General features: G+C 50.1%; 1 protein-coding gene across 5 annotated transcripts in view; it reads right to left on the reverse strand.

The window, feature by feature from the left end:
• KSR2 (kinase suppressor of ras 2) overlaps positions 1-15,879 on the reverse strand; it is a 436,140-nt gene that overhangs the window by 329,649 nt on the left and 90,612 nt on the right. For all 5 annotated transcript variants that reach the window (XM_053205478.1, XM_053205476.1, XM_027043814.2 and 2 more), the window contains exon 3: positions 12,917-13,067. In XM_053205478.1, the coding sequence (XP_053061453.1) occupies positions 12,917-13,067 (151 nt within the window). The remainder of the gene's footprint in view (positions 1-12,916; positions 13,068-15,879) is intronic.

Raw genomic sequence — 15,879 nt, forward strand, 5'->3', positions numbered from 1 at the left:
AGGGGCAACGAGGTCCCGGCCAGCATCCCCAAACAGCCCACAGCAGAAAGGGCTCTGCACGGAGAAGCAGGAACGGGTTCCGCAGTTCCAACCCCTGCTCTGCAGCAAGTCAAAGTGTCCCTCTGCTGGCCTCAGTTTTCCCACCTGTGAAATGGGTGCTCATCCTGGTCTACCCACCACTGGTACATCTGTGAGCATCAAATAAGATCACCGGCAGGCAGGGGCTTCCTAAAACTGAAGGGTTCTGTGGACGGGCAATGCCATTGTTATTCAGTATGTATACGGGGGCTCTAATAAGGCCTTTTTATCTCATTTCTGGTTTAAGCTGCTTTACCCTGCATAACCACCAGGGGGATGCACACTCAAACTGAGCAAATGGAAATATACGGACCAACCCCGCCCGCAGGGTTAAGGAGAAGCCATCTCTTAATGGCTTTCTTACAGGAGGAGACTTGGCTTAACAGCAGCCAGACCTACCTGGGCTCCAACCTGGGCTCTGACACTCACTCAGTTGCTACGTGACCCGGGCCAAGGAGGCTACCTCTCTGGTCCTCAGTTTCCTTACCAGTAAACAGAAAGAATAATCATATGAACCTCATGAGGTTGCTGAAAGGATTAAATGAGGGGGCGCCGGGGTGGGTGGCTCAGTCGGCTGAGCGTCCGACTTCGGCCTGGGACATGATCCCGTGGTTCATGAGTTCGAGCCCTACGTCGGGCTCTGTGCTGCCAGCTCGGAGCCTGGAGCCTGCCTCGGATTCGGTGTCTCCCTCTCTCTCTCTGCCCCTCCCCTGCTCGCGCTCTGTCTCTCTCTGCCTCTCAAAATTAAATAAATATTTTAAAAAGTTGAAAGGATTAAATGAGCCCGTGCTGCATGTCAATTATCTGGCACATCACTTGTCTCTGTAAGGACCCAACCAATATCTGCTCTTAACTATTTTCATGGGTCTCCATTCTGATCACTCACTGACTACTTTTTGCTCGACAGTTCTGAGCCAGGCTCTGGAACAATTCTGGCACAGCAGCTCCCAAAGTGGCATCCACAAACTAGCAGCGCCCAGGGAACTCGTTACAAAACGCAGGTGTCTGGGTGCTTCTCCAGACCAGCTGAAACAGAAAGCCCGGGAGACCTACCGGGGATTCTGATGCACATTCAGGTCTGAGCACCACTGCTCTGGTGAGGAGTAGAGAAACAAACAAATAAACAAAATCGTTTCAGATGTGATAGGAACCGTGAAGAAAACAAAACAGAGTAATGGGACTGTGAGTGACTGAGACGGATGTGGGACTCTCTGGCAAGGTGGCATTTGAGCTGAGAACAAAATGACAAGGAACCAGCCACGGAAAGATGAGGGGAGAACACTTCAGGCAGAAAGGATGACCTGTGCAAAGGCCCTGCGGCAGGCTTTTCAAGGAAATGCAATTGGGTCAGGGTAGCTGGTGTGAGGAGCTAATGAAGACATCTGGAGATGGACCAACCAGGAGCCTGGGGGAAGGAGCTGGGGTCTGATTCTAAGATTTAACAGTTTGGGTCTGATTCAGTTCATCTGGTTTAGTGGACGCGGGACCCACGATCCTCAAACGTTTCGGCCCCTGCAGACTACACAGTACAAGTTCTGTGCCCAATGCTTCCGCTCTTTTACCTCCCAGGTGCAAGGAATACAGAGAAGGAGGACCATGGCTCAGATCAGAGATGATAGCCGGGAGCCAGGCCCTCTTTGTTCCCACTGGGGGGTTCCCACAAAAGCCAGAGCAGACCGCATGAAGTGGCAGGGGGCTAAAGAGAAGGGTCAAAGGTGGCCTGCAAGAAAGTGAGAGTAGCAGCTATATCGGGAAGGGCAGGTTAAGCCCTGGACCAGGTTTCTCAGAGAGGGGTCTGCTTCCCTGGCTGTAAGACAAAGGCTGGCGGGCAGGGTGGGGACTCTGACTTTCAAAATAATAATAGAGATAATCATAGCCAACTATGTAGTAAGCACGCAATTTGCCAGACATCTGGCTATGTGTTTATTTACGTTAACTCGTTTCTTTTCTGGCAATAGTGTCTTAATTATGGAAGATACAACCAGCGCCTCCATTTTACAGATAAGGAAGGTAAGGTAGAGTCAAATAAACAGGGCAAGTTGAGGCCAAGCCCAAGGGAAGCAGAACTAAGGGACGAAGGAGGAGAAAGGGAGATTGGCCAATGGACAAAACGTACCTAAGTTCCATCCGCCCTTGACTTAGGAGTTGAATGGAATCAAGTCAAGACAATTCCCTTTTTTTTTTTTTTAATGTTTATTTTTGACAGAGAGAGAGAGAGAGAGAGAGAGAGAGCATGAGAGGGGGAGGGGCAGAGAGAGAGGGAGACACAGAATCCGAAGCAGGCTCCAGGCTCTGAGCTGCCCGCACAGAGCCCGACGCAGGGCTTGAACTCACGAACCATGAGATCACGACTTGAGCTGAAGTCGGTCACGTAACCGACTGAGCCACCCAGGCACCCAAGACAATCCCCTTCTTAAAACCTCTCCAACAGCTTCCCATTCTGTTCTGAAGAAACCCAAGCTTTTTGCCACGGCTCCGAGGCTCCTGAGCTGGTCCCTGCCTGTCTCTCCCCCGCACCTTCTCTCCAGCCGCCCCTGCTCCCTGCACTAGTCTAGCGTGTTGTCAGCTTGGCTATGCTGGCACTCTCGTTTCCAGATTCCCCTTCTCTGTATGGTTCCGGGTTAAAATTGGCCAAAGTTGCACAGAATTTGGGAAGTGAAGTAAAGCTGTGATGCTCTGATGTGCGGGTCAGGGACAGCAGGAGACAGATGCAGGGGTGCTGGTCTGGTTTATCCTCTCTTCTTCCTGCTCCACGGCCAGCTCTCTTCATCCTGACACTGGGCCCTGGGGACCAACAGTGACCTCAAATCCAACACCAGACACTGGCCTGCAAACTCACAGAGGCACCAGCTCCAAAGAGCTAAGAAACTTCCAGAGGCGTCTACACCAGTCGTCTTCTTGGTTTCCCTCCAGATGTCCCCAGGCGGGCTTACCCGCATCAGGACAGGTTAGAGACCTTTCTCTGAATCTTCAGTCTCCCCTCCTGAACTTTTACTTCCTGAGCTCTTCCTACAGTTGTACGACGTCTGGAGTCCCACGATAAATTCCTTTTTCCATTACACTCGCAGCGTTCCTGCTCTCCCACTGCCCCCCACTGATACAGTTACCAACAGAAGCAACACCGTACCTGTTCCAGAACTAGCTTCTAAGATACCTGGCAGCTTCCACTTGCCCCCTCTTGGAACGCTTACTCCCGCTATAAGCAGCCCAAGCCACGCGGAAAGGCAACATGTGGGTGCCCCAGCAGGCAGCCCAAACTCCACTCCCACCAGCTACCACTGCCAGCTGCCATCCATGGGCGTGAGCCGTCTTGAATGTTCCAGCCCAGCCAACAGAAAACGTGGAACCACAGAACTACCCAGCTGAGCCCAGGCAACCCAGAGAATCGTGAAGAGATAACAATGCACGTGTTGTTCTAAGTCACTAAGTTTGGGGGTCGACGGTCACACAGCAACAAGTCACCGGAGCACAGCCTATGGTTCAGCCACGAGGGCCTCTTTTCTGCCTCTTAAAAATGCTTTGGGGGACGCCTGGGTGGCTCCGCCGGTTGAGCGTCCGACTTCGGCTCAGGTCATGATCTCCCGGTCTGTGGGTTCGAGCCCCGCGTCGGGCTCTGTGCTGAGGGCTCAGAGCCTGGAGCCTGTTTCGGATTCTGTGTCTCCCTCTCTCTGACCCTCCCCCGTTCATGCTCTGTCTCTCTCTGTCTCAAAAATAAATAAACGTTAAAAAAAAAAAATGCTTTGGAGGTTGGCATGACTCATTCGCTCTTCTCAAAATGCTCTTCTCCCCAGCTTTTCATACCTGGTAACTTCTGGTCATTCGAGACTTCGTTTCAATGGCACCTTCTCAGAGAGGCTCGCTGTGACGGTCAGTCCTCTGTGTCGACGTGGCTGTAGTCCCCACTTATTCAGCCCAACATCAATGTGGGTGAGGCTGTGCAGGTGTTTTGTAGATGTGATGAAAGTCAGCAGCCAGCTGACTTTATTAAGTAAGGGGGATTATCCTCAATAATCTGGATAGGCCTGAATCAGTCCTTCGCAAGGAGGGGAACACAGGGGGACAGCAATGTGGATGCCAGCCAGTCCTTCCTGAGAGTCTAACCTACCAGCCCTAACAATCCCCTAAGCCAAGCCTTTGCGATAATCTCTTCGTTGTACTTATCTTACTGCTTCGGCCTCGCTGGTTTGTTCTGACACAGCCACTGTGACCACCCCGTCGAAGCCAGGCCCCTGGTCCCCATGATATCACCCCACTTTAATTCCCCACGTGAAACTGGTCACCATTTGTCATTTTTCCTATTTTATCATTTCTCTCAATACATTCTAGAGCGGCCCTGTCCAGTAGAACCTTCTGCAGTGATGGGAATGCCTGACATCCGTGCTGCTCCATGGATCTCTAGAAAGGTGGCTGATGAGGGGCGCTTGGGTGACTCAGTCGGTTAAGCATCCAACTTGGGCTCAGGTCACGATCTCATGGTTCATGAGTTCGAGCTCCACGTTGTGCTCTGTGCGGACAGCACAGAGCCTGGAGCCTGCTTCAGATTCTGTCTCTCTCTCTCTCTCTGCCCCTCCCCCACTCATGCTCTGTGTCTCTCTCAAAAATAAATAGACATTAAAAAGAATTTTTAAGGTGGCTGGTGAGACGGAAAAAGTGAATCTGTTCACTTTGGATTAAGTGAAAAATTGAGTGAAAATTTTTATTAAGTGAAAACTTTTTTCACTTCTTATTGACTGTACAAAATTAATTTCATTTCAATTTCATGAATGTAAGTTTCACTCATCACATGAATCTAGCTAGCCTAGAATATGAGGTCCATGAGAGCGGGAAGCCGGTGGGTTTTAGCCACCACTATGTCCTCGTCCCCGACAGCGACTCAGACAGGAAGTTAGACTGGGATGCATCCTGGGAGCGAATGAGCCATTTGCACGTAAGGTGGCATTCGGTGCCTCTCCCTTGCCGTGGAGAGACCCAGCGCGGTGCTACGTCTGTGTAAGCAGCCCCTGAGAACCTACGGATCAGGGCTGGGGAGCGCACAATGAGGGAAAGAGAGGAACTCAGGTCTGGTACACACCAGCCGCTTCAGGCTTCGGGAGGGGCCCTCTCCCTGGGCTGCCGGGCCAGCCCAAAGTCAGAAGCAAGTGCAACAATGGGGCAATCAGGACGGCTCTTTGTTCCAGTCTAAGGAAGGCTGTAGTGAAGGCAGGGTTCTAGTGGCCTCCGTTCAAAGCCCGAACTGGGAAGAAACAAGAGAGCATCTGAGGCTGTCCTATTTCAGGGCCATTTGCATCCTGTTTTCCTCCTGGCTGCCAGTTCTCCCTCCGGACGTGCCCGAGGAGGAGCTGGCAGGGAGGGGAGCTGACAAAAGGGAGCTCCGAGAGGCTGCAGGGGTATGGGGGTACCCTGGCCTCTTCTCTCTCCCTGTGATGAGGGGCAGAAGCAGAAAAACATTCACCCTTAGCTCAGCAGGCTGAACTTCAGCCTGCACAGTTCCGATAAGGATCAGATACGTGCCGGTGGCTACATTCTTCAAGGGTCTCGTGACTGCCTGCACATCTCACCCATAATTAACGTCAAGCTCAATGAGAAGCACGGGGAAAATCTTGTGAAAGCGGTTTTATGAGTAGAGATTCGAAGACATGTATGATCTACTATTCCCTGCACGCAGCATATAATCCCTTCGAGCACTAAGCGTATAATCACCAGCTTCGTACAGCAAAAGTGCAGCCCTTTCGGCCCACGGGTCCTGTCCGCGAGCTACTCAAATAAGCTTACAAAGTTGCACCATACAACCTCTCAAGAATTCCTTCCTGACCTTTGCGCACCACAATGCTGCAACACCAGCACGCCCCACCCCCAGCCTCCTCCTGCACTTCCCAAAAACTCAGTCTAGGCCACCCACCTACTCTGCAGCCAGAGTGCTGGTCTGTGAACTGGACGGTGATCATGCATCTTCGGCTCAAAACCCTGCAGTGCAAGCTCCGTGCTGTCCCACTGGGCTCTCTGAGCCTAGGATGCCACCTGCTCCCTCCTGCCCCAAGGCACTTCTGCGTGCTCCCACTGCCCCCCCCCCCCCCCACCAAGTCATCAGGAGAATTCCTCCTCCTGCTTTTGGGTCTCAGCTCCACCCTGAAGCCTGAGAAAGTCCCCAAGCGCTGGAAACTAGCACAGTGCCTGACAGACACTGAGTGCTTGATAAGGAAGTGTGGAAGAAAGGAAGGAGAAAAGCAAGGTCTTCCATCATCTGGAACCTGGGGTTTTTTCCTTGGGAAAGCAAACATGCAAATGACTGCCCATTATTGGCCTGAAAGCAGCCCAAAGACCAAGAAGAATAAGGGCAAAGAGGAAACAAGAGAGAGAAAATGCACAGCATCTGTATTCTGATATCTGAGCCTTGTCCCTTCCAGGCCCTTCTTTGATACGCAGCTGTGTGTGTGACCCAGAAAGGAAAGGAGGGAGCCTGTTGTCTTCAGGCCTGAGGTCTCCGGTCTGGGGCTGGAGGGGGCAGGGGGAGCAAAGGGCAGGAACACACTGTTCCAGAAACAAATCAATTTCACCCTAGGACCTTAGCTCTGTGGCGACCATGATGGAGAAAACGGGGCTGTGTGCCATGAAAAAATTGCTTGGGCTTCTCTGTTTAATGTTTTTGGCCAGGGAAAGGTGGGTCACCTCTAGAGAGCAATCAAGTCAAACAGAGGGGGTAAACAGGTTCTAAAGAAGCAGCAATGTGGAGGGAGACAGTGGCTCAGAGGGAAGGGAAATCAGAGAAACAAAGAATTAGAGAAAACCGAAGGCCAGGGGCCCTTTGGAGAAAAAAAGAGAGAAGGACGGAAAGAAGGTCGAGGGAAACGAGCTGGAGGCAGAAAAAGGCCAGAGGACCCTGGTGATGGTGGTGGGGATGCGGATGGGGACAGCGATCATGTTGGTGGAAATGCAGTACAGGTAGAAGTGATGGCAGTCGCGGGGCGGGGGCAGGGGTGATGGTATGACAATGACAGTAACGGTGACAGTAAGACTTACCGTGTATCGAATCCAAGCCAGGCCCTGCGCTTTGCCCGTATCGCCTCATGCAATCCTACTAACGACCCATGGGTGAAAATGCTCATCATGTTTATCCTCATACCGAGAAAACTAAGCTCCGAACCGCGAGATACCATACTCAAAATCGTACAGCTAATAGGGGGCTGACCCAGAATGTAGCAGAACCCGGGTTCGTCTGATTCCAGACTCCATTCTGCTGGCAGACACTGAAGGACTGAGAAGGGGAAGCAGAAAGGAAAACGGAAGAGGAAGGAGGCTTGCCCTCATCATGCTATTTCATAGGACAACCTGTCCCCTTCCTGTTCCTGGAGGGCACGGCCACCCCCCCGACACTGTTCCACTTTTTCTTTCCCCCGCAGCACTCATCCAAACATACTTGATAATGTACTTCTCATTACGATTATAATGTGTCATCTGTCTCCCCCCCCCCCCCCCCGTAGCATGTAAACCCCTTGAGGACAGACACGAAGCGTGCACTGTCAGAGATCGGAACAGTGCCTGACATATTGCAGGCATTCAATACGTTTTGAATGGATTTATGGATGGTTTTTTTGGTTTCAGGCCACATCTGATATGACAAGAAAAGATTAAGGCATTATGGCTTTGGGGTCCCCTGAACCTGTTGAAAGAACAATTGGGTATTCTTTGGTTTCAGGCTCAGGCTGATCTAACACGCTCACAGATGGGAGGAAGGGGTAGTTTTTTTCCTAACTTGGAGGCTTCTTGGACACTGGGAAATAAAGAAACCCCCAACACCCAAGGAGGAAACTAAGATTAGAGTCCCAAGTCTAAAATAAAAGATGCTCGATCCTCTAAGAGAGAGACGGGCCAAGATTATACACTTTGCCAGGCTTCCCGCTTTCCATAGGATTCCACGACTTTCTCAATACGACCTGTATTCCTTCAGTCATTTAACAAACATGCATTGAGTCACCACTACCCACCAGAATGTAAGATATCTGACTTCACCACTGTGAAGGACCCCAGTCCTCTGGCTGAGAGCTGGGGCCACCAAGGCCAATAAATACGGTGTGACGCTTAAGTCTAAAAGTCTGGTGAGAAAGATACTAGCTTCTTCCCTAACTTGGGACAACATTTTTGGTTAAAGTGAAGGGCAGGGAATGGTGGAACCACACAGCTCCTGAGATCATTAGAAGTTTCTAAGGAATGATGATCGTCTCTGAGAGAATATTTAAAAGAACTGGTCGAGGATGGCTCACTGCTTCCCCCTGGTGGACAGCGGTAGCAAGCACATCAAGCAGCTTCCTGGATCTTTCCTCTACCTGGGCAATCTGAGCCGGGAGCAAGGCTCAGATTTGATACACCCATTCAAAGGGTGACTAGCAGGGTGCCTGCCCTAGGGAAGATCACGGTCACATGCGGGAGTAAGGAGAGGAGACTGACAATCGCCGTAAGACACGGTCAGCTGGTGACAGAAGTATTCATTCATTCACCCATTCAACAAAGTGCAGAGGCTTTGAGGCAGGAGTCAGGTCTGAGGAGGGATTAACTGGGAGAACAAAGAGAAAGGGGATTCCAGGTAGTGGTGCCTGTGCCAAGGTGTGAAATCCGTGCATGACCTGGGAAACGCTAAGTTACCAGTAGACTTGTCCAATACATTTAAGGCTTGAGGGGGAAATGGGAATGGTGGGGCTCCAAACAGAAGCCAAGTCCGGAGCTACTTTGCAAACCGTGCAAAAGACCATGCACTTTAAGCCACTGGTGATCTGCATGGGTTTCAGGTAGCAATTCAGAAATATTTACTAAGTCCCTACAGATATTGACGTCTGGCCGGGAGTAAAATGGTTCCCAAGAAGAGGTACGATCCCTGTCCTGTGGAGAGGGAGACAGGCATCCCCGGACACCCTGGTTGAGCCTCCAACTTCAGCTCAGGTCATGATCTCACAGTTCCTGAGTTCAAGCCCCACATCGGGCTCGCTGCTGTCAGCCTGTCAGCACAGAGGCCACTGCTTGTGCTCTCTCAAAAGTAAACAAACATTTTTTTAATTAAAAACAAACCGGGGCACCTGGGTGGCTCAGTGGGTTAAGTGTCTGACTGCGGCTCGGGTCACGATCTCGCGATTCGTGGGTTCAAGCCCCGCGTTGGGCTCTGTGCTGACAGCTCGGAGTCTGGAACCGGCTTCGGATTCTGTGTCTCCCTCTCTCTCTGTCCCGCCCCCACTTGTGCTCTGCTTCTCTCTCACAGATAAAATTACAAAAATTAGAAAATTCAAAAAACTCACTCCCCCCAAAAGGCTGAAATTTAAATTAAAATGTGACAAGCATCCCTGCTGTGTACAGGAAGAGGAGAAATAAAGTATGACATTAAGGGAACTTGGAGTTGAGTGTGTCGACAAGACAGAGTGAGGGGTCCCCAGAGAAGACGAGATACAGCTTTCTTACTATCAGAGAAGCCAGGTTAGGACCCCGGCCATTTTGTGATCGACGCCTGACAGGCACCTCTTCGCACAAGCACTTTCTTGCAGAACCCCCTGCGATACATAAAGATTGCAGAAAAACATACCTCAGTAGTTAATGACTTTAAGGGAACGAAAGAATGTACAAAACAAACAGCCACTACCAAGCTGCGACAGAGTCCAGTCGCTGCAGAGACAATAAATCAGTGGTAGAACTCCCAGTGCTGTTTCGAAAGTAAACACTGACCTAATGCCCACTCTTGTGTTGTTTTTGCAGGATTCCAGTCCCTGTGAGCACGCAGACATGGGACTCACTGGAGCCAGAGTACGGAGGATGCCGACCCCGACCGGCCCCGTGACTTCCATCAACCAGGACCTGGACTCTGTCTTTCGCCCCAATTCTAGACCGAAATGTCCTTTGCCAAGCTCCTCCATGAATACGCACGTGCCCGCGGCTCCAAACTCCCCCGGTTTTGTTGTTGGGAGAGGCGATGCTCCGAGGGCTCCCCTTACTTGTAACAAGTAATAAAGAGTTCTTTGGGTTGTATTCAATGTGACGCACCCCATGCAGTACTGAGTGGAGCCGCCCCTCATGCCAACCTGTGTGCTAAGCGCCACAGGGTTTGGGCAAACGCGCAGCACCTGGCCACTGCCGTCAAGGCCCCCAGTGGCCGTAAGGCCGGCATCAGAGGCAGGACCCGTAGACGGAATCTGAGCCGCCTGGGAAAGAGTTGGTAGAGGCATGGAGGGTGAAGGGGAACTGAACCAGCCACCCCAAAGCATGTCTCTTCGGCATAAGGGTTATTTTAGGCTGATCATCTTTTTTAATCGTTAATGTTTTCTATTTATTTTTGAGACAGAGACAGAACACGAGGGGGGCGGGCAGAGAGAGAGAGGGAGACACAGAACCTGAAACAGGCTCCAGGCTCCAAGCTGTCAGCACAGAGCCTGAGGCGGGGCTCGAACTCACAGACTGCAAGATCATGACCTGAGCCGAAGTTGGACGCTCAACCGACTGACCACCCAGGTGCCCCTATTATTATTATTTTAAAGAGAGAGAATCTTAAGTAGGTTCCACGCTCAGTGCAGAGCCCGACGCAGGGCTCGATCCTACAACCCTGGGATCGTGACCTGGGCCAAAATCACGAGTCGGATGCTCAACCAACTGAGCCATCCAGGCACCCCTCATTTCTGTGCATCTAGATCAAAACTGAAAAACAGCAGATTAGAGGCCCTCTCAAGGTTTCACCCAGCCCAGGATGTCACAAAGGCTGAGTGTTCAACCCACGGAGGGCAGCTCCACTTACAAGGGCTTCTCCAAACTCAGTAGCACAACTCTGTGAGAAGATGCAAACTGAACTCTGAGAAGCAATTAAGAACCTAACCTCAGTCCTCACTCTCCTGCATTGTAGGGGGCAAGGAGGAAGGACAGGGGAGGGGCATAAATTGAGACGAACTTTCTGGAAAGCTACGTGGCAGTGTTCACCAGACTATCTGGAGGCATTTTTGTTTGTCATGACCGGGACTGGGGGAAGAGAGGGTGTTCCTGGTATCTAGCAGGTAGAGGCGAGGGATGCTACCATATCCTTCAATGACAGGACAGCCCCCAACTCAGGGTCCCTTTGACTGTAGCTTGGATAAGGATCTGCTAGGAAGAAAGAATACAAAAGGGCATGCGTGGGGATCTGGGCCAATAACCTGTGTCATATATGTTCTCTTTCCTTCACTGCTGTATTCCAGCCCTGCTGGAACAGAATAGTCAGTAAATACTTGTTGAATGCTCCACGTTGAGTCCAGCAAAGGCATCTGTGAATAAGCACCTGCCTGACTGCCCCAGACTAAAGTTCTACAGTGACACCTTGTGGCCGAAACAGAAACAAGCAGGCAGACGGACCAATAACCCTTTGGCTGGTGTTTGCCCAGCTGACCCCTTAGGACTGCAAAGGCCCCAGAATTTGTGGGGAAATCATGAGGTTAGGGAGAAGCAGGAGGCCTCAAGAGGATGATATCTGATGTCCTGCTAATGAAGGCAAACAGGGGTCTGAGCAATTAATGGGAAAGATCAAAGAAAGAGGATGTTAAGAAAGAAAAAAACACGCCCAAAATTGAGTCATTCTACCAAGATAGCAAACCCGGACTTAATTAGTTTTAACCTCTCCTGAAACAATCTTCCTTTTTGTTTTGTTAAGAACTCTGTTGTCCCTCCCTCCTGCCTATAAAAACCTTCCATTTTGTACAACTTCTCTACTTGCTGGAAAGGATGCCGCCTGATTCGCAACTGATCTCCAGTTGAATTTTATTTCTTAACAATTTGGACCCCAAACGGATGAAACAAGTCACAGAAGTTATTTCATGAGGTGAAAAAAAAAAAAAAAACAGGTTTCAAAATGTGCATGGATAATCCTAATTCTATTGTTTAAAAATAGTTATGTGGGGCGCCTGGGTGGCTCAGTTGGTTAAGCGTCCAACTTCGGCTCGGGTCATGATCTCACGGCTCGTGAGTTGGAGCCCCGCATCGGGCTCTGTGCTGATAGCTCAGAGCCTGGATCCCGCTTCGTTTTCTGTGTCCCTCTCTCGCTGTGCCCCTCCCTCCCTCATGCTCTGTCTCTCTTTCTCTCAAAAATAAATAAAGCATTAAAAAAAATTTTTTTAAATAGTTATGTGGGGCACCTGGGTGGCTCAGTCGGTTGAGAGTCCAACTTCGACTCAGATCATGATCTCGCGGATCATGAGCTCGAGCCCCACACCAGGCTCTGTCCTGACAGCTCAGAGCCTGGAGCCTGCTTCCGATTCTGTGTCTCCCCCTCTCTCTCTGCCCCTCCCATGCTCATGCTCTGTCTCTCTCTGTCTCTTAATAATAAATAAACATTAAAAAAAATTTTTAAATAGTTATGCACATACCCACTTGTCTGTAACGATTACACCAAAACACTTACCAAAATGACAACAGTAAGCTCCCTAGGGGGTAGAGCTTGGGCAGTCATTTTCTTTTGATCTATTTTCTGTTTTGTTTTACAATGAATGTATATGGTTTAGGTAAAAAATAATTATAATAAGATAAGAAGCTAGATGGATACAGACCCAAATACAAAGGCATTTAAGAATGTCTCTGGTAAAAAGACCCTGATCACCTATGCACACCCTGTATTTCCACATCTGGGCCCTTATTATCCAGATCCAAATGCTCTCTGACCTCAGCTCTTCCTTGAGCAAGAGCTTCCAAGAGTTGACCCCACCACTGCTCCTCTCTCCTCTGCTCATGAGTGGAATTTACCATCCAAAGCTGACTCCGTCTCATCCTGGCCTGCAGAGTGGGCACAGAAATCTGGAGGAACCGAGGCAGATGTGCTGGGGAGGGGTCTCCATCCCCAAGGCCCGCTCACCTGACATGTGGACGTTGCGGAGGCAGGAGAGGGAGGCATTGAGGCGGGCACACTCCTCCCGGTTGGCTCCGTATTTCTCCACGGTCTCACACACCTGCTCATCTGTCATCTCCAAGAGGTCCTCCAGACTCAGCTGGCCAGGGGTGATTTCCTGCAGGAGGGAAGTAAGGAGCTCTGTGAACGTGAAGGGACCTCAAGCACCCAGAGGGAAGGAAAGTGGGCTGAGCCTCCGTGCTGCCCTCTAGTGGTACCCAGCGGAACACCCGGCCCTGTGCGGAAGGTTGGGTCTCTGACTCCTGAGTCCAACAGGCCTCCGTTTGAGGTTTGAATCTCAGCTTTGCCACTCATTGCCTCGGGCAAGTCACTTACCCTCTCTGAACCTCACTTTACTCACCTGTACAATGGGTGTCTTAAGTGCTTGTACTTTGTAAGGTAGCGCCTATCTTTAGCACATAGCTAGCGCTCCATAGATGGTGATAGTTAATTATCTGTCCCCCTCGGTAGCTTCTTTATGGGCAGGGCTCCACTTTCCTTGTCTTTGGATGGCCCTCTGTGTCTCCTGTTCAGCTTGGCTTGTCCCCAGTGCAGGGCAAACTTGGAGCAGAGCAAACTGGATAGCCCAAGTCTCTTGGTGGCTGTCCTCCCCAGCCACCCATTCGAGATTCCAGACTGGGGCTTTAGGAACCCTAAGGGGCAGTAATCTGGAACACTGTGGGTATGTGCTGGAAATGAAACTGGACTGGTGACTGAGCCCCCCAGGGCATGGGTCTATATTCTAAGACAAAATGGTAAGGCTGGGGTATAGCACGGGGTGGGGACAGGGACACCTCTGGAGAGATCAGCTGGGAACAGAACCAGTAGGATTGCCAGCTATAAATGTCTTGGGCAGGTGTCCCTTCCCACACCCCCTTTCCCAAAATGATGTGTCCCTGGACACCATAAGATAGATAGATATACCTTTAAATTTGTCAAACTTCAATACTTATGCATCTTCATGAATTTATGCATATTTATGCATTGACATCTATACATGTGTATCAAATGGAGAGCCTTCGTTTTATAGCAGTTAATGGTATGCAATGTTTTTACATATATTATTATTTAAATAAGAATTTTAAATACCTAAAGACAGAGACTCCAGGACAACATTGTGGATTACTTCTGCCCTCTTGTGGCCATACCTGTGTATTACAACAAAATCGGACACCTACCCCGCCCCCCCCTTCCCCCCCCCCCCCCACACACATCCCCAATGCACACACATAAACTGGCAGCCAGAAGGGGGAAAACCGCATTAGTAAAAAAAAATCCACCCCCCCCCCAACAAAACAGAGGCAGGGCAAAAGCCACGAAGCCCAATCAGTGCCCTTCCAGCGCACTAGGTCAGGGAGCAGGAGAGAACGGTAATTGGGGTTTCTCATATAGGGACGCAGTGCACATAAACCCCACCTTAAGAAAAGTGATAGTCCAGGATCTGAAGGTACAAAATGAGTCATATTTAGAAGAACTCATTCACAACATTAAAGAATTCTCCTCTTCGCTGCAGGACTCACTTGTGCACTGTAACCCCATAATTTACCCCCCAAATATCCAATTTTCACTGAAAAGTTGGGGCCACAGAAAAAAATCACAGAAATAATAATGACATCAAAAATGGACAAAGCCTTAACAACCCAGACTAAAAGCAAAGATGCACGTCTGTTTGATAAAAGAATAATAATAAATGAAAATGAAGTGGATGGAGCACCGTTTTAAGTGCTTTTCCTGGATTTTCTTTTGTCACAAAGACCACATAAAGTAAGTACTTTGATCATCACCATTAGTCTGTAATTAGGATGCTAAAATTCAGAGAGGTTAGTCCACTTGCCCAGGGTCACACAGGAAGAAAGGAACTCAGGCAGGTGCCTGGGAGCCTTTTCCATACTGCTGGTTCCTCCTCAGAAAGGGGACCTGGGTGGGGGAGGGGGGGACTCACACAGGAGCTGCAGTCAGAGGGCTGGAAGCCCAGCTCCCTCCCTATCCCCCCGGTTAGTGGCCTTGGACCCAGGACGGGAACAGACTACTGTAGGAGCCAGAGCTGGGGCACCTGCACGCCAGGTAAATGTACATGAGCAAAACTGCTAACTAGCAGGGACCTGTAAGATCCACGGGACAGCAGAATTCAGCTCATTGCCACCAGACGGGAATTTAGGTTGGTGTGTTCAGCAATTCGGATTTTTTCAGGAGAAGTCAGAGATCTGGGTTTTTTAATGCAAACTCTTTAGCTGTTAAATATTAGCTCAAAAAAAAATTTTGAGAATGCTGTATCAGACAAACAAAAAATGTCTGTGTATCGCATACAGCTTAGGGGCCACCAGTTTTCAACCCCTGGACGAGAACACTGTTTCTGTATTGATCCCACTTGATAAATACATGGTCCCAAAAGCCTCCCAAAAGTGAACTGGCTCGTGCAAGTAAGATGTACTATCTGGGGGTGCCTGGTGGGGGGGAGTCAGTCGGTTAAGCGCCTGACTCTTGGTTTCGCTGGCGTCATGATCTCGCGGCTTCATGGGTTCAAGCCCCGCCTCCGGCTCTGAGGACAGCGTAGAGCCCGCTTAAGATTCTCCTTCTCTCCCTCTCTCACCCACCGCCCCCATTCGTGCTTTGTCTCTCTCAAAATAAATAAATAAACTTAAAATAAAACAAGATGCTCTGCCTGTAGTTGTATGTGACCTTTAATTTTAAGAATATTCACATGAGGGGCGCCTGGGTGGCGCAGTCGGTTAAGCGTCCGACTTCAGCCGGGTCACGATCTCGCGGTCCGTGAGTTCGAGCCCCGCGTCAGGCTCTGGGCTGATGGCTCGGAGCCTGGAGCCTGTTTCCGATTCTGTGTCTCCCTGTCTCTCTGCCCCTCCCCCGTTCATGCTCTGTCTCTCTCTGTCCCAAAAATAAATAATAAAACGTTGGAAAAGAAAAAAAAAAGA

This window comes from Acinonyx jubatus, chromosome D3 (assembly GCF_027475565.1).
Source record: "Acinonyx jubatus isolate Ajub_Pintada_27869175 chromosome D3, VMU_Ajub_asm_v1.0, whole genome shotgun sequence".
Taxonomy (NCBI): Eukaryota; Metazoa; Chordata; class Mammalia; order Carnivora; family Felidae; genus Acinonyx; species Acinonyx jubatus.